Source organism: Aricia agestis, chromosome 6, assembly GCF_905147365.1.
Source record: "Aricia agestis chromosome 6, ilAriAges1.1, whole genome shotgun sequence".
NCBI lineage: Eukaryota > Metazoa > Arthropoda > Insecta > Lepidoptera > Lycaenidae > Aricia > Aricia agestis.
In genome coordinates this window covers 20,415,753-20,439,105 of record NC_056411.1, presented here as the reverse complement: position 1 = coordinate 20,439,105, position 23,353 = coordinate 20,415,753, and the positions used below count along the sequence as shown (strand labels likewise).

Sequence of the window (23,353 nt, the reverse complement as noted above, 5' to 3'; positions counted from 1 at the left end):
CACCTAGAGCTACACAAAAATCGCAGGTATTCTAAGTACACGAGGCACTACCAAGAACCTATAGTTTCATCCAGTTTGGGATCCAGGTCTAATATGATGACTACTTACGGCTCAGCTTCAAAAATCAATATTACGTACTCGTAATACGTTTCTATAAAAAGAAGTGAAATCCCACCAAAAACATTATGTAAAAAAACTAGACAAGTCTCGAATCTCGATGGCGCTGCTCGTTTAAGTATCTCTAATAAAGTTTAATTAAAATAATACTGTTCATGTCAATGATGTCAATGGGCGCTGCTGGTAAAGGAGAACTGTCAAAAATGACGTTTTTATATGATAGAAGCGCTAGTTCCTTTTCTCGCCACGTTCATAAACAGCCTTGTCGAACTGTATATTAGTTGGTACTATGCAGAGCTGCTGTCACAGATTATATATTAGTAACAAAAAGGACTCAATTAAACAAAAACGTGTACTTAATAATAAAAGCTATCTTAGCTGATTTATTTGAATGTATTAATCTCTCTTCTTATTCAAGTATTTGCTCAACTTGACCTTAACTTTAACTTTGACCTCCAGTCTCTTCAGAAGGTCAGCAATTTCGGGGTCATCGATTTCCTCGGACTCCTCTTCCTCCTCTGGAGTAGGGGGCGTGGTCGTGGAGGGAGGAGAGGGAGTGGTCGTGGAGGGAGTAGAGGGGGTTGTCACAGTGACGGTGGTATTGGGTGCGGAGGTCGTGGTCACAACAGTGGTGTCGGGGCTCTCAGATTCTTCGGTGGTAATGTACACGGTCGTCTCGGGGACGGCAGTAGTGGTCAGTTCGACCTCCTCCTCCTCCACCAGATTGTTGAAGTCGATGCCAGTGACTTGGGTGAACCAGGAGTGGAACGGTCCGGGACGGGTGAACCCTGTAACGAGATATTTTGTTAGCCTACCATTTTATGTTGCGTTTATTTTCACGATATAAGCCACTGCATCACTGAGCCGTCAAAACAATAAGTTCAGCAGATAAGATAAGATAAAGATTGAATTGATTATTTATTTTTTCATCCGTTGGATGAAAGGACAAGTAGTAACTTGGTTTGGGTACTGCTTGCAGCTCGAGGTCCGTTACACCTCGAGACTCGAGTTCCTACCACTACTGACATGAGAAATTTCCTCAACAGACAACATCCAAGACGGGTCAAGTCGAAGACTCACCACCGGGAATTCCGGAGTGGCACCCGTGGATTCCGCCGGCCACGAAGGAGGTGACTCCGACGAGGGTGGGCGTGCCGTCCGCCTCCACGTTGACGAGCGGGCCGCCGCTGTCGCCCTGGCAGATGGACTGCGACGTCACGTTGTGGAAGGTGGCGCAGATCGAGTTCTGCGTGATGAGGGTGGTGAAAATCTCCGAGCACGACGGGTTGGATACGCCGCGCAGGAACACCCACTGGAGGTGGTCCGAAGTAGGACCTGCGAAGCGACACGTATGTTATGGCACTTCTAGACTTCTAGATAACCTAGAAAATACAAAATATCTAATAAAAGTTCTAGAATCTAGATGATGAAATAATTACCTCCAGTCCATGTCCTGCCGAAGCCGCTGGCGTAGAGGACGACCGCGTTGTAGTCCCTGTAGGCGTCCGCGGACGGCTGAATGCGGATGCTGCGGAGGTTGCCTGCATAAAAAATTCAACGATAAGATAGGTAGTAGTTGGTTCTACTAATATACAGTGTGTAACAAAAATAAGTGATAATACTTTAGGGTGTGTACGTGTTCCTTGTAGAGAGTTCACTGTGAAAGTAGTAGCGGTGAAGGACCAAATTTTTTTTCATTTTTGTATGGGGAATCCTCGTGTCGCTCGGGCCCTTGCTTTATTTTAAGTAATTTAAGTCTGATTGTATACCCATTTTTTTATGTGAGCAATAAAGTGTTTATCTATCTATCTATAGTCAATACACTCACTGGAGTACACGAGGGGCTGCTGGAGCTTGATCAGCGAGATGTCGTTGGTCTGCACGACGAGCGGCGTGTTGACGTTGAAGGTGGGGTAGTTGTAGGTCTCCTGCGTCTCCTGCACGACCTCGGGGTTGTTGATGTTGACAAGGCCGGCGCGGACGATGACGGTGAGCTGGCCGGCGGTGCAGTGCGCGGCGGTCACCACCCAGGAGCGGTGCACGACGGAGCCGCCGCAGCCGGTGGCGAGGCCCAGGGCGCTGATCATGCGCAGCGACACCTGGTGCGGGTGCTGGCCCGGCTGCGCGTCCCACCCCGACACGATGCGAGAACCGCTACCCTCTGGATGTTATTAATAATCGTTATTCGTTACATAAGCCTAATTATTATATAATATTACACACGGTGCTGCTTGCCAGTTCTGTTATACTTGAACTTGACACGCTACCGCGTGTCTAGATTAGAGGTAGAATCTTGTGAAAGATAATAATAATCATTAGTTTTAATCCTGAGATCTGGGTGCACGGTAGTGCCCCCAGTAGCGAAGCGCAAGGGCACTACCTACCTTTTCTCGAAACGTTTCGTCGTATTTTTAAACCTTCGTAACTTTGGTTTGGATTGTTCAAATATTTTGAAATATAATGACATGAGTGTAATAATGAAATGCGCAAATTTTGAATATCGTAGCTAGGTATTATACTTTAGATTTTATAGGTGTCCAAAAACCCACAATTTTGGCACTGACTCACCGATCATCAAAATCGATAGGGTACTTCCTGAAGTCTTAGAAAGCTGAAATTTGGTATGTAACCTACGTAACACAATATTAGTACAGAAACAACAAAAAAATTATCAAACCCAACCTAACCTATCCCATCTTCTTGATACAGAGGGTGGATGTTAGTATGAGATACCCCCGTTTCTTGGGCTAGATACAAAATTGAAAATAGTATAAAAAACTTCTTGTGACAAATTAGAAATACGTGTTAGCCATGAGAGAACACAGACTCACAGAAAACCGGCGTGAAACAGCGCTTGCGCTGTGTTTCGTCTAGTGAGTGAGTTTAGCGGAGGCCCAACTGCAGTCTGCACCCTACCTTCCCTACCCCTATTCTCTTCTGCTTTCCCTTACCCATTCTCCAGGAATCTTAGGATCATTAATAGGTATATAATTATATTCTAAATAGTTCTCCTTACATGTACGTAAACAACATCGGTTATTTTACAGTAGAAAACGATTAACCGAATATTAAATGGCTATAGCAAACATCTTCGCGTCAACGATAGCGCGATGTAGGCGCCCAACAGCGACATCTCTTGTCGTCTAGAGTGCATTAACCACTATATGAAACTCATCGCGAAAGCCATATCGCGATGTAGACGACTAATTTTTGATAGCGACATCTATTAGTGTCTAATTAGTAATTATACGGTTAAGAGAATTTAAAGTTTTAACCAACTTACAAAAAGAAATGAATCCCACCAAAAACTTTTCATGTAAAAATGTTGCCAAGACGAGAACATATAGTTCGTGGTGTCAAAAAGTAGTGAGATCTCATGTAGAGCCAAGTTTCTAGCCTTATATTATACTCAGTCCTAAATCTAAAAACCTTAATTTTACACAATATATTTAATTAAAAAGCTAGACGTGTGATTGAATGGCGTTGTTCAGTCAAAGGGCTAGCTGTATGATTGAATGGCTTATTTAACCATAAGCCATTCAATCATACAGCTAGCCCTTTGACTGAACAACGCCATTCAATCACACGTCTAGCTTTTTAAGCTGTATGAAAACAGCGTTAGTTCCCTTTCTCGCCACGTTCAAAGCCTTGTCGAACTGTAACAATATTATGACTTAGAGCTATTTACAACAGAAATTATAAAGAATATTCAAGTAGCCTGAAAGAACCACCCTATTCCCAAGGTGTGTTGTCGTCGATGAAATCATTGATTTTATTATAAGCTTTAGTAAACAGACGTTCTTTTACTACTTTTTTAAATTTATTGATAGAGAGATTTTGAACGTTTTCTGGGATTCTATTGTAGGTACAGGCGTATACACTGGCCTTTAAAAGATTTGCTGACTTTGCTAAGTCTGATAACTGGTATTTCTAATTCCTTCTTATTCGTATTGTTAAAACAATGATTTATTTATTTATTTTATTTATTTATTTTGTATTCAGAAGGCTTACAGACTAATTACTTAAATAGCTAATACAATAATTAAGATAAACAAATAGCTAATTACAAGCCTCCACATGTATGTAATAAGATAATACAAGTCAGCAAAAATGTGTCGAACTATATTACTATATTACTTAATCTACTACAAATTTTGGAAAGGTAAAGAGAAATAAACTTAAGAATATAACAATAATTTAAATATACCTACTTTTATATATCAACATAAATTAAAGTTATGAGCAAAACCAAAAATAGTAATTATGTAGGTACCTCAAACACAATCATACAATCCAAATCAAAGAATTCATTTGCCAATAGTCGTTTTACAACGTTAGATTTAGTACAGAATAGGTCAATATCCATGTCTTGCGATACTTTATTAAAAGCATGAGTGCCTTGTAAGAAGAATGCATTATTTCTATTATTAGTTGTTGCAGAAGGTACATCAAGTACTACAACAAGTACTTGTTTGTTGGTTCGTAAATTTATTTTAGAAAGTAATTCAGGGCAGTCGATGGAACCATTTGCGATGTTCACTAAGAAACATATGTCACTGATTTGGCGCCTGAGTTTGAGTGGCAAAAAATGATACCTTCTACAGCGTTGAAAATAGTTATCTGAACATTGCTGTGCCTTATAATCAAGATATTATCTCAAAAATTTTCTTTGCACACCCTCAATACGTGATCGATAAATTTCATATTGGGGGTTCCAGACTTGAGACGCATACTCCAGGTGGCTACGAACGAAAGAACAGTATAGGATCTTGATAGTATTAATCGATCGGAAACTAGCGGACTGTCTCATAATGAAACCAAGTGCTTTATTAGCACTTTTTACGATATGGTCGATGTGCTGGTCAAATAGAAGCTTACTATCAAAGATAACTCCTAGGTCCCTAATGCTGTTAACTTTAGTTAAGAATTGATTACCTAGAGTATATTTAGAATCGATTGTGTATTTCTGACGTGTATAACTAACGTAAAAACATTTTGATACGTTTAACTGAAGTTTATTACGATAGCAATAGTCTTCAAATCTATTGAGGTCACTTTGGAGTAAGTAACTGTCAAAAATGCTTTTAATGATTTTGTGTATTTTCATATCATCCGCAAAGAGTAAAATATTAGAATACACAAAACATCGTTTAACATCCGCAATAAATAACAGAAATAAAAGGGGACCCAGGATCGAACCTTGTGGCACACCAGAAGGCACAGATTTCCAACCAGATGTGTATCCTTGAAGCACTACAGCCTGAGTACGATTGTCAATATAAGAGCAAAACCATCTGTACAGATCGCCGTGAATACCCTTTGAATATAGCTTCATAAGAAGCAATCGGTGATCTATACGATCAAAGCATTTGCAATAATCAGTATAGATCACATCGACTTGCACACGCTGATCCATGCCGTTAGATATAAAGTCGTGGGATAGTACCAAGTTAGACGTGGTTGAACGCTTCCGAAGCAAACCATGTTGTTCATCACCAAAATCACTTTTCATGGCCTCATACATTTGACTGTAAACCACACGTTCAAGGATCTTTGAGAACAGACAGATTTTAGAAATTGGGCGGTAGTTAGTTACGTCAGATCTATTCCCCTTTTTTAACACAGGTGAGACCAAATGCAGCTTTCCATATTTTTGGAACAAAACCTTGAGTCTAAGACTAAGTCCAGCAGCCTGTTATTAATATTACGCTCATTATTAAATTGAGATAGGTTGCAAGAATTAATACAGTCAAAGAATTCAATGGTTAGCTGGTTACGTAAGTTAGTTGGAAGTAGTTCTGTGTTGTCAGCACAATACACCCACTCAACATCACTACCAAAGTTAAAATCACCTACTATTATGAACTTATCCAATGGATGAGCAACAATTAATTGAATGAGGTTGTTAGTAAAGTTAAGTAACTGTGTATTATACGAGTTACCTTGATTTTCTTTACAAAGGTATAACGCACATATATGTAGGCTGTAAGTGACAGACGGGCGAGACCTTCTCAGTACCAGTGTTAACCAGATATCTTCTGCTGAGCTGCCCCAACTCGTTCGGCCTATGACGACCAGCTCGCGCTTGACTGCAATCAGGACCCCACCACCTAGTAGCTGAGAAGTACGACAGTAATCTCGGTCGCGCCTCCAAACCATATATCGGTCATCAAAGAGTTCACAGTCCAGGATACCATCTACCAGCCATGTTTCTGTGAATATGATAATGTCGTACGAGTTTAGGCATACGTTACGATAAAGTGTATTTGTTTTCGTACGTAGCCCACGAACATTCTGGTAGTACACACTAATACCCGCCATTGATAATCATATAAATCAATATAAAAATGAGTAGCAATTTAATTACGCTGGATCCGCCAGCGATTGTAAAAATATTATTAAGTATATTTTGTAACATTATGTAAAAGTTTCCCATGTATAATGTTTTATAGAAACTTTTGTGGCATAGATATTTTATTTTACTTAATGTGACATGCAAATAATATAATATTCTAACTTCATACAAGTAAAAAATTAGATTTGTGAATATTTTTAAGTAGAAATTAAAGAAACTATTAAAGTAGTAAGTAAGTTTAAATTTGTACTTAAATGGTTTTAAGTTTAATATAATTTGTTAGTATTGATAGTAGGTAAGGATAAAGTATTAAATGCAAATTAGAGAAGGTATTATATTTAATTATTAATTTCAGTTTATTATTTATAGTAGACAATAATATTTGGTTAGAAATAAAAACGACAGATAATGAAATAATATTGTTGTTTTTTAGTTTTATTTTATAATATATTATTGTGTAATTAATTTTATTAAGTCTTACATAAAAAAATAAATTGTAAAAAATGTTACAGGATGTTAGTTTCAATTTCTTGTTAGTCAAGTAAATGATAGGTGCAGAATAACTTAAAATAATAATGACACTATACGAACAGTCATTGCAAATCAAAATAATAAGAGGTCGACAGGCATGAGTTTGGCTGTTTATCATAATAGCTGAATATTTCATATACGGTAAAAAATAAAAATATGCTAGACATGATGATACTATAATGAAATTCGAGATATCGGTACACATTATAAGGTACAGCAAGATCTGACATAGTTTACCCAATGCACAATAGGGGTAATTATAGTTATTTTCTATTCTAATTGACATTAACTTAATAGTACCTATCACTAATAATATGTAGTACATTTACAAAGTGATAAAATCTACAAGAAGTTACTTTAACAGAATCAGGACACTGGCATAAATGTGAGGAGTTTGCCACAAATTCTAATTCAATAGGACATAATATTAAACTGCTCATACCAACCAGAAATTTTAAGTACTCAAGTTTAGATAAAATCATATTATTTTTCAAACCTAATAAAATACTAAAACAACACACAATATACCCACTCCCACAATAAAATACAACATAACCTAACAATGAGATAAGTATTTCTGTAAAACATAGTGAAACTATTACAGTCAGGTCATTAATAACTGGCTTCACACCAACTTTGCTAGGTCCTTTTCTGATTTGATAAATATGATAGGGGAAGTATCCGTTTTGCGTACGTAGACTTTGGCATGTTTTACCCACACGTAGCGAAAATTTGTTTCGCGCGCCGATTTCTTGGTTTTAGATAGCAAGGTTTTAATTTTTGAAGTAAGATGTTCATGTATATAAATTTTTTGGTTTCCCGGCAATCCAATATGGCTAGTCATAATGGGAGATGATTTTGTTTCAAGTCGGGCGGCAGCTAGAAAATCTTCCTTGACATATCGATTGCAGAAACTTATTATTATAGGTTTTATTTCTTTCTCCCTAGTAGGTACTCTCGTAATAAACTTTATTTGGCCTTTGTTAATAGGGTAACTAATTTTGGTACCAATCTTGGCGAGTATATCAAACAGATTCTCATTATGCACTTGTTTTACGCCCTTGATTTCGACGTTGGTCATACGTGCCCATTGTTCCTTACTATGAGAATCTTCTTCCAAGGCATCCAGGCGGTTTTGGAGCTTGTCCGTTTGGGCTCGGACTCGCTCGAGCTGTGATACACGCTGCTCCATATCACTCAGTTTCTTGCTAAATTCTTTGACCATTTCATCGAATCTTGAATTAATCGAGGATTTAAGGTTAAAAAATTCAGTTTTAAGCGCTGACATGTCATCCTTTAGACTTTCGTGCGGGGAAAGCTTATTAGAAAGAGCACGAATTTCAAGGAGAATAGCAGAGTCGGGTTCATGACGAGGCGATTTTGGAGATTTTTGTGTATCTTCCGTGCCGGTCACGAGGTTTGCGGCTACCTGTTTACATTTTGCACAACGCCACGTAAGTTTCCTGTCGCCTAATTTCCGATATCCAGCTTCGGTGATTCCGGCACAGTGATAGTGTTGATCTTGATTACATTTTGTGCAATGAACTCCATCCGACAATACATCACCACACGCTCCACAAATATTAATATTCATTGTGACACGGCTCGATGAATTATAATAACGATACAATATAGTAGGGGAGGTAGTGCTATCGTTTGCTAAGTCATTTCATACCGACCAAATTTTTGTCCAGCGGTAGCTTAATATTTATCAATCAATATAATCAGCGTCAGTCGCCGCACCCGTGGTGGGATGTTAACTGAGAGTATTTCAAAGTTGTAAAAAAAATAATTGCGAAAAGTGATTTTATACCGAATGAAATTTTTATGGATGATCATTGAGGTCATGCTTAACCAAAAATGCACCGTCAGCCGTATCGCAGAAGGGGGATTTAACGTCAGTCGCGTTACTGAACTATGTTAAAAAAATTAAAATATAAAGTCATTTCATACCGTATAAAATTTATACAGGTGAATGTTGATACCTTTTTAATAATAAAGACCACCGTCAGTCGTTAATATGCGGGTGGAAAGCCCGTCAGCCAGCGATATAAGCTATAACCAATATAGCCCTACTTCGCGCTCAATGTATCCTAGGGCGTCGCGTAGACGACATTTCCACCGGCAAATATTCAGCTGACGGCGATTTTCGTTTGAATTAACCATAAAATTGTCTCACATAGCAATTTTAAGTAATTAATTCGATAGTCAATATTTGTGAAGAAGAATTATATACATTTTACTTTAAAAGCGCCATCTGTTGTTATATACTAAAACTAAAATAGCACCTACCAAACCTAAACGTGTATAATCTAGATATGACCTTTATTGGGTGCGAATTGGGATATTTTTAATGTCAATTCAATACGATTTCCAACAACAACTTTGAGATACTCTCAATTTTTATTCCACCCATACTGCAGTAGCTGACGATCAAAACTCTTATGTATTAATAGAATAGTATTATTGTTACGATTTTCGCTCGGTATGAAATGACTTTTTAAAATGAGCGCGACCTCCCCTACTAATATTTATTATTTAGATAAAGCCGACCATATACGTTAACGACACACGACCGCACGGCAGCAGCGCATGCGACGATTGTCGCTATTCTTGTTGAAATTATTTAAGTTCTTTCTTACATACAGTACATTATCCAAGACGTATTGAGATGCGACGGTCAGAATATTTATTTCCTTAAACTTTTCTCTTAAGGATTCACACGATGACATCTTATAATTTATAGACCGTATCGCTCGCTTCTGCAGCACGAACTTATTGCACTGCATTTCCCCATGCTGTGGAAGTAACTAAAGTAAACAAGTCGCGCTGTTTTTACATCAGTTGCTTCTCTGATTTTTTTACAGCATATGCTGCAGAACTGAGCCTATCCGCCAGATTCCACTGTAATTTACTGTCTAAAGTTATACCTAGGAAAACCGTGGTGTCCACTAATTTCATTTTCTCATCATTTAATAGTACATTGGTTTTTACTTGCCTAACATTTGGCAAGCTGATTTTAAACATTTCGTTTTGTTAGAATTCAAAAGTAAATTATTAGCATTAAACCATTGTATTATTTTTGAGAGAGTATCTTCTGATTCAATAAAAAAAATATAATCCATTTTCAATTTGTCAAGAGGGCAGTTCCATGTAAAAGTCTACCATAAACTAAGAAAATAAATACCTGATTTTGGTATTAAATATACTTAATTGTAGTCGCAACATTATGGTACTATTAAGATTTTATAGAAGCAACAATTTCTAAGCATTACTTTTCTAGCAAAGCTGCCATTTATGAGATGATGTCGTGACTCGTGAGCTCGGCTGAGTGTGGTTTTGTGTGACGAAGTTCTGACTTAGTTTTCACGCTATCTATCTATAAATTCTTGTCATATTTTGTTGCACACTGATTGTTCACACAGTTAAATACCGATATAGCTTTTGAGATTCGTAAAATTCATTTTAATAGGCTTGTAAGATCACAGTGTCGAGCAGGCGCGGTCGCAGCCTAAAATTTTGGAGGGGGTCAGACAGTAGCGGGGGGGGGGGGGAGACAGTAGCGGTCATTGTCTCCCTGTCAAAATAGAAACGGCATATTTGTCGCTATAATTAAATTTCCTTTTATTATTTGGCAAGATTTTGAGATTTATTTATTTGTCCCAGATTTGGGGGGGGAGGTCATGTCCCCCGTGACCCCCCCCCTTCGAACCGCGCCTGGTGTCGAGTTGTAGTGTCGGTCACATAAAAAACATTACTTTTGTCTTTAACTACAGTAAAATTACTTTTACATCAATAAAATTAGAAACTTTCCTACGTGACGGCGTTACTCAAATGATACTGGCATTAAAAATTTGTCATCTTTTTTTATAACACCTAAACTCTAAAAAATATTTTTGTAGTGTCGGTCACATTATAGAGTCGATCACGCCCAAAAGTAGCGTTTTGGTTGTTAGTTTTCGTGATAGATGGCGAAAATAGCTATAGAAAGCAGAGAGAGAAGCAGAAAGCTAAGTTATTATTTTAAGAACCTGCCGGACCAACTCAAAGTCAAATATAATCCAAAATTTTGCAATGTCTGGAAATGGGAAGCAATTGTCACAAAAATTTTGCAGTAGAACATGAGATTCTTACAGATATCGCAAGGAAATAAGATAAAATTATTGATCTTTAAACTTTATTAAACGTAAGGTAGACCTGCAGAACTGGAAACCTTCTAAAGTAATAGCGACCGAAACTTCATAGTGTCTGGTCGTTCTTACCTCTATAGGGCTTATATAAAGGAAAATTTTTAGCTTAAAAGAATGACGAAAGTCTGCCTATCGCTGGCTCTTGGGTTATTATGTTAATAGTTTTTTAGAAGATTTCGTGTTGAGTTATTTTTTGACAAATTATTAGTGATTTCGTTTTTGTGATGTTTAAGTTCAAAAAAAGCATTTTAATGAATTAACTAATTACTGATTTGCTTTTACTTATATAATTTTAGAGTTCATATTGTACGTGCTGAGATACATACATTTTAAGGTGTCATGTAAAACTACCGACTTTTACCTACCCAAAGTGAGTGTAGTGTCGGTCACAATTTCTTTTGCTAATAAATATTTTTTTAAATAACTCACAGGTTATAGATAACCATTTTATAATAGTTTGTTTCATGCACTTTCGATAAAAATACAAAGTACAGTTATTTAGAACACAGAGAGGAAGATTATTGGTGTTTACAAACACTCTCGGAAACGACTTCCTTTTGCATGTAGTGTCGGTCACGTTTATGTTTGACTAAATAAATGCTATTTGAAAACAACAGTGTACACCATTTTTTCTGCATAAGTTAACTTGTTTAATTTGCTACAAAGCCATCTTAAAATTGATATTAACAACATGATAGTAACCATAATACTTATATGACAAAATAAAACGCAAGGTGCGCAAGTCGTATCAAATGTAGAGTCAGTCACATATGGAATTGCCCAACTTGTTGTCAACAGACTTCAACCATAAATAAAAGAGTATAATTCGTATGCATAGGTTTGTCACTCAAAAATCTGTCATCTTCTTGAATGTGCGTATTGTAGTGTGTGTAGTGTTTTATTTGTTAAAAAAATGTATGATAAAAGCATAATTTCAATTTCAAAATAATATTAGCTCGATGCACTCCTTCACCATATAAACTATAATTGTGCAAAATTTCATTCACCTACGTTTCCGCATTTTTCGTCAAAAGGGATACAAAGTTTTTCGTTCACGTTATCACGTATTATTAATAACAAACACTTCGGAAAACAAAATATTTTAATAATAATACTTAGTCTGGCCATAAATACTGTTACCAGTAAAAATAAACAAAATTAATATTTTCTTTATTTTTACTTATTATTATTTTATTAATTGAATTTGGATTCTGTAATTTTTACATGTTTGTTTATTGTGTTTTCTCATTTTACAATATTTTGCGATATTGAAATGGAGTGGTGTGATCAAAAGAACCAAATCGCTGTGATTGCATCACACAGAGTTAGGTATGGAGTCCAATCTCATTTTTAAAACCCTCAATTTTTTTTTTTTTTTTAAAAAGAAGGCAGGTCGCTGTAGCCCTGACGTCACTGCGACCCATGAGGATCTATTGTGACTCCTTCGCACTAGAGTATCATCCCCAACCCAATACTGCTCATAAATTGAACGATATGGTTGGGGTTGGTGCCACGAATTTCCTCTGTGGACGAGTATTCGTGGCGACCAAGGTGCCTGTTCCTGCTCTGTAGTAGAGCAGGGCAGTCAAGGAGAAGGTGAATAGGTGTTTCATCCTCCTCCTCACAGAATCTGCAAGTCGTTATGCTACAAATACCCATTCTGTTTAGGTGTTTGTTGAGCTTGCAGTGCCCAGTTAGGCTTCTGGTAAGGATTCTTAATTGGTTCCTACCCAAGGTGAGCACTAATTCTGATTGTTTCTTGTTGAAGTCAGGAATTAGTGCCTTGGAGTGTTCAAGGCCAGGGGTCTCAGCCCATTGCTTCCTGCATAGTCTGTGACCCCATTCCTTGAGCACTTGCTTTGTGGTACTGGGAGTTATACCACAGACTGGTTCTGGACCATATATGAGACTCTCGGCCCCAAGCCTAGCCAGTTCGTCAGCGGTTTCATTGCCGGGGACGTTGCTGTGGCCCGGGACCCATACTAGGCGGATGTTGTTGTTCCTTCCTAGCATGTTTAACGTCTCAACGCATTCCAGAACTAATTTGGACGGCTTGACTATCGGAGAAGATAAAAACGTTTTTATTAACTAGGGCCATCTCCAGGCTTTCTAGTGAACAACCGCAACCGCAAAAACTTTCCATACGCTTGGTATTAGTAAAATGTTTGTGTACCGGGCCATTAATAAGTACAATGAGACCTCCTCTGCTTGTGGCAGAAAAAGATCTGGCCGTCCACGCAGTGTTCGTACGAAAAAGGTGGTTAAAGCAGTAAAAAATCGGTTCGAAAGTAAAAGATTTTATCTCACGAGATAAACATAGCACCTAGAACACTATCATTTTTTTAAATGATGACTAAGGACTTTCAGCCTACATTAAGAGACGTACTGGTTATTTCCTACTGATAATTTAAAAAAGAAAGGGTGGTAAAATTTAAACAACTACTGAAGCGGTACGCAAAGGGAGGTCACAAAAAATGTTTGTTTACGGATGAGATTTTTTTTACAATTAAGCAATAATGGTTCTAAGGTTCAATATCAAGTTCAATAATCAAGAATGGTCCTTCCAACAAGGCTAGGCGCCGGGTCATAAAGCTCGGTCGGTTTGGTCTTGGTTGGAAACGAACGTTTCGGACTTCATCAGAGCTGAAGACTGGTCGTTCGTCTAGTCCCGATCTTAATCCACCGGATTATGATTTTTGGTCGGTTTTAGAGAGTATGGCTTGCTGTAAATGCCGTGATAATCGTTGTGGCATTGAATGTGTAGTACCTACTTATTCTGTATTACTTATCTAAGATAATATTATAATACTTAGTTACACGTGAACGTTTAAGTAATTATTATTTTTTCCGCCATTTAAATTGGTAGCACCTCTCAGATAACCGGACAAATCACTGCTTATCAATCACTCTATAGCTTTGTCCACATTGTGCCTTTTTTTTGTTCAACAAGGGCATGCGTTATATTATAGCGCAGTCAACAGCGAAGGTGTGGCATGCCCGTGACGCGCGTCAAAATCCACCCGCGTTGAAAGAAAAGTGCCATGCCACACCTTCGCTGTTGACTGCGCTATAACGCATGCCCTTGTTGAACAAAAAAAAGGCACAATGTGGACAAAGCTATTGTGGACAAAGCTAATAGCGCGTATTTCAAATACCTATGGTAGAGAATGTTTTCTCTACCATAGGTATTTGAAATACGCAAGATTATGTTATAGTCTCTACTCTCTTGTCTCAAAAAAAATTAAACAAAAATCGGCCAAGTGCGAGATGGACTCGCGCACGAATAGTTCCGTACCACAATAGAGCAAAAATAGGCTGAAATTTTTTTGTTTTTTGTATGGGAGCCCCCACGAAGCCCCCCTTTCTTATTTCATTTATTTAAATTTTATTATATATTGTTAAAGTACAAATAAAACTGAGTATTTCGTGAATATTTCAAGTGCCTATGTATTGGCGTTATTGATATCGAGCAAAAAACAGCAAAAAAATCACGTTTCTTGTATGGGAGCCCCTCTAAATATTTAATTTATTTTGTTTCTAGTATTTTTTGTTACAGCGGCAACAGATATACACAATCTGTGAAAATTTCAGAAGTCTAGCTATAGCGGTTCTTGAGTTACAGCCTGAAGACACACAGACAGACGGACAGACATCGAAGTCTTAATAATAGGGTCCCGTTTTACCCTTTGGTTACGGAACCCTAAAAATGAACTAAGTTTACTTCATTAAAAATATCAGAGCTTCTTGAGCTCGCCATTATTATACAGTGTGTAACAAAAATAAGTGATAATACTTTAGGGTGTGTACGTGTTCCTTGTAGAGAGTTCACTGTGATAGTAGCAGCGCTGAAAGACGATTTTTTTTCTCTTTGTATGGGCAAGGGCCCGAGCGTCACGAGTTTCCCCATACAAAAGTGAAAAAAAATGTTGGTCTATTAGCGCTGCTACTTTCACAGTGAACTCTCTACAAGGAACACGTACATACCTTAAAGTATTATCACTTATATTTGTTACATCCTGTATAGTCCTAGTTCAGACAGGTCACATATTTTGTCGAGTACGGTTACGCGGTCAACCTGGCATCAGTTCAGCTTTCATCAGTCTGAGACTGACGCGGACGCCAGAATGATGACCGGTAATAGGGATGATGACAAGGTCAAAGATTAGCGAATTTTGTTAATAAAATAAAGAAATCACGGTAAAAAATAAGTGTTCCCAAAATTTCAGCTTGATAGCATTTGTATTTTTTTTGTTATGCGCCTTCAAAGTTGGATATTCAAGTCGATTTTTTTTTCAATTAAATTTCTTAATATTTGTATACAATTCGGTAACTTAAGCAATTAAAAGCAACTTTTGTTATGAAACCACTTTCATAAACGCAATATTTAATATACCTGTCGAACAAAGTTGTCTCCCGATGCATACAAACTACGAAAGACTGACGTCCACAGAAATGGATCTAGTCTGACGTCATACTTTCGTAGCACTTTGTATGGAGCGTTTCGGGCAGGTCTTTTTTATGAGATATTTGAATTGTCATATCTTGGTGAATGTTTAAGCTATCAGAGTCATTCTTTCAACGATGTTTCTATTTTTTAAGTGTCTTTCAATTACCGATAAGAAAAAAAATAGTCGTCAGGCCTATTGTACGTATAATAAAAAAAAACAGTCCGTCAATAAACCGGTTAGAGATTAGGCGACCATTCTCCCGAGTCCCGTCCGATGCCAGAGTCTAGACTGACCGTGTAACGTGTTAGGAGTTAGGACCCGCCTCTCGCTCTAATTAAAATTGATAAAAGTTGCCCATTTGCCCAATAAGCCTTAACAGTTAACGGCTAGGCCAGTACCTTCTATGTAATAATTAATCAAGAGTCTATAATTATATCGTACCTGTATAGACTCCTAAATATAATGTGTGTCTGCATCAGGTAACGCTTGCATAACACGCCCTATTAAACATCGGAAGCGGAAGCTCGCTAGGTAGTGGTATAGAACTAGAAACTCACCGGGCGTCTCGAACCCGCTGGGGTAGACCGCCGGCACCTCCGCCAGCGACACCGCCGGCACCGCCGGCACCGCCGGCACCTGCCCACACACAACATGTTAGAAAAATACATTTGCGAAGGTTTGACTTCAAAAAGAACAGTTTCTGATCAGAAAAATTCGTACACCCGCCGGAACATACTCTGTTCATACATTTTGTTCTGGACCCCGTATATTATCTACTATCAGAATTCTAACGTGTCAAAATGTATGAGCAGGGCGGGCCGTCCGAATTTTTCTGATCAGAAATTCGGATGATGTGCGGCCGGGTTAATTGGAAGAAATTTTGATGATGGTCTTCATTACCAAAGATGGCATGATGACAATTTCCATTTTAATTTCATTTCATTTCAAAGAGATAGGTGAAGCACATCCTTCCTACTTCCTACTAATATTATAAAGGCGAAAGTTTGTTTGGATGTATGGATGTGTGGATGTGTGGATGTGTGGATGTATGGATGTATGTCTGTATGTCTGTTACTCTTTCACGCAAAAAGTACTGAACGGATTTTAATGAAACTTTACAATAATATAGCTTATACATCAGAATAACACATAGGCTACAATTTTAACCGACTTTCAAAATGGGGGAGGTGTTATGTTCAACGATTACTCCGCTGTTTGTAAACCGATTTTCAAAATTTTTCTTTTCATGTATCATGCCAATTTAGTATTATATTCACAAAAGTGGTGATCTGATGAAGGATGCATAAGTAATCGAGGGAACTCCTCAAATTTTATAGGGAAACGTGTGGTGACTTCGGTTTCGTGAGAAGTATTCTAAGCATATGCTACCAACAAGTAAGATTTTGCACCGAGGTATACCTGGTATACCGTGGTTCGGAAGGTGCTGAGAGAACTCCTGATTCTTTATAGATACAAGTTTGGGAGTTTCGGCGTTGTTTTAAGAACGGAAAGCATATTATGCTACTATGTAAATTACATTCATCATCATCATCATCACTACCATATTACACTATGCGTCGTCGATTATGAGCCTAATTGTGTTATTGGTACTTTTCATAGTCTTTTAGATCGAGACTCGAGTTTGTCAAGCGATAATTTAAAAAAATCTAATTATAAACCTGAAGAGTATGTTTGCTTGAACGCGCTAACCTCAGGAACTATAGGTCCGATTTAAAAACTTATTTCAGTGTTAGATAGCTTTTTTGTCGAGTAAGACTATAGGCTATATATTATCACGCTAAGACTAATACGACCGAAGAAACTCAGGAAAATGTGGGGAAAAACGGGGGAAATATTAGAAATTACGAACTACTGGAGCAATTTTTATGGCAATATTTGGCACAGATATAGAGTAGACCAAGTGAAGGGAGTAGGGACATAAGAGCTATTTTTTGTGGGAAAATGTACGGTTTCCGTAAAATTCCTAATTAACGCGGGCGAAGCCGCGCGGGACATCTAGTAGGAATATAATATTGTAGTTAGATTCAAGACTCAAGACTTTATTAGCATATAAGTATAGTATACAGGGTATAACAAAAATAAGTGATAATACTTTAGGGTGTGTATGTGTTCCTTATAGAGAGTTCACTGTGAAAGTAGCAGCGCTGAAAGAGCAATTTTTTTTTCACTTTTGTATGAGGAAACTAGTGACGTTCGGACGCTTGCCCATACAAAAGTGAAAAAAAATTTTGGTCTTTCAGCGCTGCTACTTTCACAGTGAACTCTCTATAAGGAAAACATACACACCCTAAAGTATTATCACTTGTTTTTGTTACACCCTGTATATAAATGATACAAACTCAGCACCTTGTACAGGGGGTTGCTTATAAAATAGTAACAATAGGCTACTTGACCTATATTCAATTTCATTGAAAAAATGCATATATCTAGTAGAACTTGGCCTACGAAACCGTATTTCACCCTTATCATCAAATAAAAGCTTTTTTTTTATGAAATACCGGGGCAAACGAGCAAACGGGTCACCTGTTGGAAAGCATCTTCCATCGCCCATGGACACTCGCAGCATCAGAAGAGCTGTAGGTACGTTGGCGGCCTTTTAAGAGGAGTCCACACTGCCCTTTTTTCCATACAAACGTTGTCCCCTGTTTCCTCCCTGGATAATGCTAGTAGAGTTATATTTTTTATCCTGAATATCTACGGCCACTAATACAATGTCCCTATTTTTCTTTTTTTTTTCATAATTTAATTATTAAATAAGATATGAACGTTCAAAAACCCAAAAAAATGGTCAGATTTTCCGCTGTGTTCAAACGTCCAGAAAACAGATTTGGCTAGATTATACAAAAAAAAGCAAAACAAACAAAAAAAAAGAACACAGCTCAAGCCTTTTTTTAATCTTTAATGAAAAAAGTACTTAAATCGGTTAAGTTTTGGAGAAGGAATCAGGGGACAACGAATAGTTGATTTTCTGGATTTTCTGCAGTTGTCTCTATCGCGTTCTGCGGTATAGGCTTGAGGTAAGGGAGACAGCTATAGATATACTACTATAGATATACACGTACTTTTTTAAATTTCTCTAGCCCCTGGTGTATCCTCTTAAGAGGGAATAGGGTAATAGGGGAGGGTAGGGATGGGAAGGGAATAGGGTAGGGGATTGGGCCTCCGGTAAACTCACTCACTCGGCGAAACACAGCGCTAGCGCTGTTTCACGCCGGTTTTCTGTGAGCACGTTCTCACAGAAAACCGGCGTGAAACAGCGCTATTAGCGTATTTCTCCGGTCGAGCCGGCCCATTCGTGCCGAAGCATGGCTCTCCCACGTATATGATTAGCTTATGATTGATAAATAAAGTCGATTTGAAAATATGATTTTATGAAAATATGATTTGTACTGACATGACGAAAACGCTTTTGGGGTACTTCCGATTTGGATGTGACGTCATCACACTCGTAATTTAATAGGTATCTTTTATTTATCGCGCTCGTTATATTAGGTAAGTTTATTTGTACATAAATAATAGGAATAAGCCTAGAAAGATTTGTAAAATATATTTTCTTGAATAATTCAAATAAAACATCAGTTTTACATATTATTATCTCCATCTATTGTAGACGGGAAATGAAATGGCCAAAATTTTTCTCCAAAAGTTTTCAACATTACAAATGATTTCTAATTTCTTATTTAATCCTTTTATAATTTTTGTGCACTTTTAGACCGAGTACATTTAGCACATAAAAAATGTTCAATAAAGAGAGTTTAAAATACAAAACGTATGACGTCACAATATGGCGGACATTGTTTTCGGCGCCATTTATAAGACATATTTTTCAATCAACATTTTTATGGGTTTCTACTGTGTAAAATATTAAAATATTAGTTTTTTTGTGAAAATGAATGATTAATTATTTATTTTATTTTTAGTATTTGTTGTTATAGCGGCTACAGATAATAAACTGTGAAAATTTCAACTCTCTAGCTATTACCGTTCTTGAGTTACAGCCTGGAGACAGACAGAGAGAAGGACAGACAGACGGACAGATAGACGGACATACAGACGGATAGACAGACAGACCGACAGACAGACGGACAGACATCGAAGTCTTAGTAATAGGTCCCGTTTTTACCCTTTGGGTACGGAACGCTGAAAAAGCAGCTCAAGTAGCCTATTAGCGTGTTTACATACGCGCCGCAGCGGCAGCGCCCGGCACCGCCGCCGCTGCATACTCATCCTTGTATTTCTATGGGCCCGTTCACACGGCACCGCCGCAGTTTTCAATAATTAACATACGAGACTAGTCGGACCCATGATCGCGCCGCAAAACCTGCGATGGAGACACCGCAGGTTCTGCGGCGCCGCGTGTAAACAACTAAACACGCTTACAGGAAAGTCTCATTCAATAAATCAATTCCCGATTTTTGCCTAGCAAAGAAGTAGAAAAGCAAGAGAAGAGAAAGCAATAAATATTATGAGACGATAAAAATATTAAGGGCCTGTTTCACCACTTCCTGATAAGGCTATCCACCGATTAACTTGACAGATCAAGTATGGAGAATCTGTCAAAAAAGTTGCGAATAGCCTATTAGGCACTATATCAGAAAGTGGTGAAACAGCTGGCCCTTTAAAATAAATACCTGGCTGATAGTCAGAGCCAGCAGAACGAAAACTGTATTCACCGACATGTTTGTGGCGCTGCCGAAATTGGGGGCCGTATTTAACACCTAAATATGACATCTCATCATCTTATCGGCAATCAGCATCGTCATTAAATCTGGCCGATTGCGTTATCTGTGATAATAAAATTCCGATACAGACTATTATTGGTTGGCTTTTGTTTGCGGCTCACGATGATTAATTGATTAGATCGCGGTCGGCGGAAAAACGTTGACAAGATCCTGAATCCTGAATCCTGATAGCGCTGGGGCTATTCTGCCGTCTCGCGTCTGTATTGATCTATTGTTGTAAAGCATTATTAAAGGGCTTTAGATGATCAAGGGACAGGGCGCAATCGAATTTGATCGAGCAATAGAACTAAGGCCGTTTGGAATAATCTCCAATAGTGACTACTTACTAAGTAAAACACGCAGAGTTTCTCTTGATGTCTTTCTTCCAATTAAAAAAAAAATAGAACTACACTCGCCTTATCCGTTATCGTCAATAGTGTCAATACCGTCAATGAAGCTAAGAACATTACAAAGGGATTTGGGTAATATTGGCGTCATTTTCAAATCTCGCGGCCACTCACCAAACCGGCATATTATGAAAGAACATATCAAGGGGAGTAAACTTTATTAAGGGGAACATATTATAGCTAAACTATATCGGAGTCGAGATATTTGGCATTTTAAGTTCGTATTTTCAACTAAACGTAAATTCAATCATAACATGAATATTCAGGAAAATACAATAAATTTATAATTAGCTTAAAGCCTTCCTCGATAAATGGCCTATCCAACACAAAAATATTTTTCAAATCGAACAAGCAGTTCCTGAGATTAGCACTTTCAAACACACAAACACTTTAACTTAATAATATTAGTATACAATATGAAAAATTGGTATAACAATACTAAGTGATAATACTTTAGGGTGTGTACTGTGTATGAGTCCCGTGTATTAGAGTTTACTGTGAAAGTAGTAGCGCTGAAAGAGATTTTTTTTTCACTTTTGTATGGTGAAACTCTTTACGCCAGGGCGCGCAAATCACAAAAAAATTTTTTTTTGGTCTTTCAGCCCTGCTCTTTTTAGAGTGAACTTTATACAGGGGACACATAATGTATACCCTAACTCAAGTATTATCACTTATGTTACAACCTGTAGAGATAGATTATAGATACAAGAACAATTCATCTCTTTATTTATTTTTAATTTTAGTAATTCGTACATTTTAGAGAAGACTTAACCATTTAACTAGCATTTAACATACAATCTACGCGCCGCGCCGTCATTTAATGAGTTTTTTAATTATTTATTTTGCTTTTGCAAAAAAATGCAAATCCATTTTTTCTCGAATTTCTTAAAGAAGGCCGTTTTGATTTTTTCATATTTTTTGTGTAAGTAAATAGTTAATCTTCTCATAAGTATATCTTCTTAAATATAAAAATGGATTTCCAAATGTGTTAGTCGCGCTAAAACTCGAAAATGACTGAACGGATTGGGATCATTTTAGTCTTAAAATATTCGTAGAAGTCCAGGGAAGGTTTTAAAGTGACACGAAGTTCACCGGGACAGCTAGTCTTATATATAAAAGTGGATTTCCAAATGTGTTAGTCGCGCTAAAACTCGAAAACGGCTGAACGGATTGGGCTGATTTTAGTCTTAAAATATTCATAGAAGCCCAGGAAGGGTTTTTAAGTGACACGAAGTTCACCGGGACAGCTAGTATTCTATAAAACATTCCTACAGCTGTACTTCTATAATGAGTCGGGAAGTAGATTAAAAGCTGGACTGAAAATTCTGCCGAAAGCTGGTGGCGTCGGGCATCATACTACTTTGCATACTGCAAAATTCGCTAAATAGTGGAAATAATCGACATTATATTATGGGAACAATACCCTAGAGTCATTTTACCCACAACACATTAATACACAATAACAATAATTATAATTATAATTGCCTAATATTGCATCCGGCCCTTTGAAAACCACTGTCTAATGAAATATAGTTTCAAGTCTGGCTATATTTTATTCGGACGAGAGTTAAACCCAGTGTGAAAATATGTATGAAAAATTATTCATATTTGACGCGGACGAAGTCGTGGACAATAGTTAGTGAGAAATATATATCCAACAGATTAATATACCCTTTCTACGCCTGTTTGTTAAGGATAGCTCCATAAAGTAACGTTAATTACTATTGATTTTGTGAATGTCGCAGCCGACTGGTTTAAATAGCCGTTCAATCAAACACTAGCTTTTATATTGAATATTTTAGTCGCTCAAAACGTTCAACACTACATTCAAAAGCCGCCGTCTAATTGAAGTAGTTCAGCGCGCACCGCTGCGGCGCTAGGTGCGTTTTATTTACAATATGGCGTCAAATAGCAGGTGTTTGTTGGTGTTTGTGGTTGTTTTTCGGAAAGAAAGTAGTTAATAAAAGTTACAAGTGTTATTAAAAAGACAAAAATTATGGAGGCACATACGAGTGAATTAAAATTTCAACAAATATTCGAGGAGAAATTACGGGATTATGAAATTGATGGACGTAGCCTCCCCCGAAAGGGGGATCGGGGGGCACAGGCCCCCGTCAAAACAAAAACAAACACAATCCAGAAAGTCCAAAAGTTGGTTAGGTTAGGTTAGAACTTAGACCACAACACAGAGGGAGCCGAGCGAGCGCAGCGAGCGTGCTGCGGCAGCAGCCGGCGACCGCCGCCAAATAAAAGGGGGGCGCAGCCCCCCGCCAGAACAAAAACAAACCAGTTGGCTAAGCGTCGTCTAGCTGTAGTATTGAACGTTGTAGTCAACAAGTCGGCTAAACGACGTATAGCCGTGTGATTGAATGGCGTTGTTCAGTCAAAGGGCTAGCTGTTTGATTGAACGGCGATTTAAACCAGTCGGATGCGACATGAACATAAGATGCAAAAATAAATATACCTACTTACTAAAATATAATCGTAGCTCATCTCCGATATTACTTAGAACAATTTTTATTACTAATATATGTTTCTCTAATGTAGTGCTACAAAATAGTTA

The 23,353-nt window shown here is 37.7% G+C and overlaps 1 protein-coding gene across 1 annotated transcript; it reads right to left on the bottom strand.

Moving 5' to 3' along the window:
• Window positions 1-476: 476 nt before the first annotated feature.
• LOC121728256 (serine protease 1-like) lies at window positions 477-20,341 on the bottom strand. Its single transcript, XM_042116396.1, has 6 exons — window positions 20,294-20,341; window positions 16,199-16,277; window positions 1,946-2,278; window positions 1,557-1,658; window positions 1,198-1,452; window positions 477-905 (listed from the first exon to the last, which is right to left on the bottom strand). Exons 1-6 carry the CDS (start codon window positions 20,339-20,341, stop codon window positions 514-516), a joined length of 1,209 nt encoding a protein of 402 aa, XP_041972330.1. The 3' UTR covers window positions 477-513.
• Window positions 20,342-23,353: the final 3,012 nt, after the last annotated feature.

Coding starts and splice junctions, on each gene's coding strand:
- LOC121728256 (XM_042116396.1), bottom strand. CDS start 20,341: ATGTCGGTGAATACAGTTTTCGTTCTGCTGGCTCTGACTATCAGCCAG. Junction 1,453..1,556: donor CGGCAGGACATGGACTGGAG/GTAATTATTTCA, acceptor GTCGCTTCGCAG/GTCCTACTTCGGACCACCTC. Junction 906..1,197: donor CCACTCCGGAATTCCCGGTG/GTGAGTCTTCGA, acceptor ATCTCGTTACAG/GGTTCACCCGTCCCGGACCG.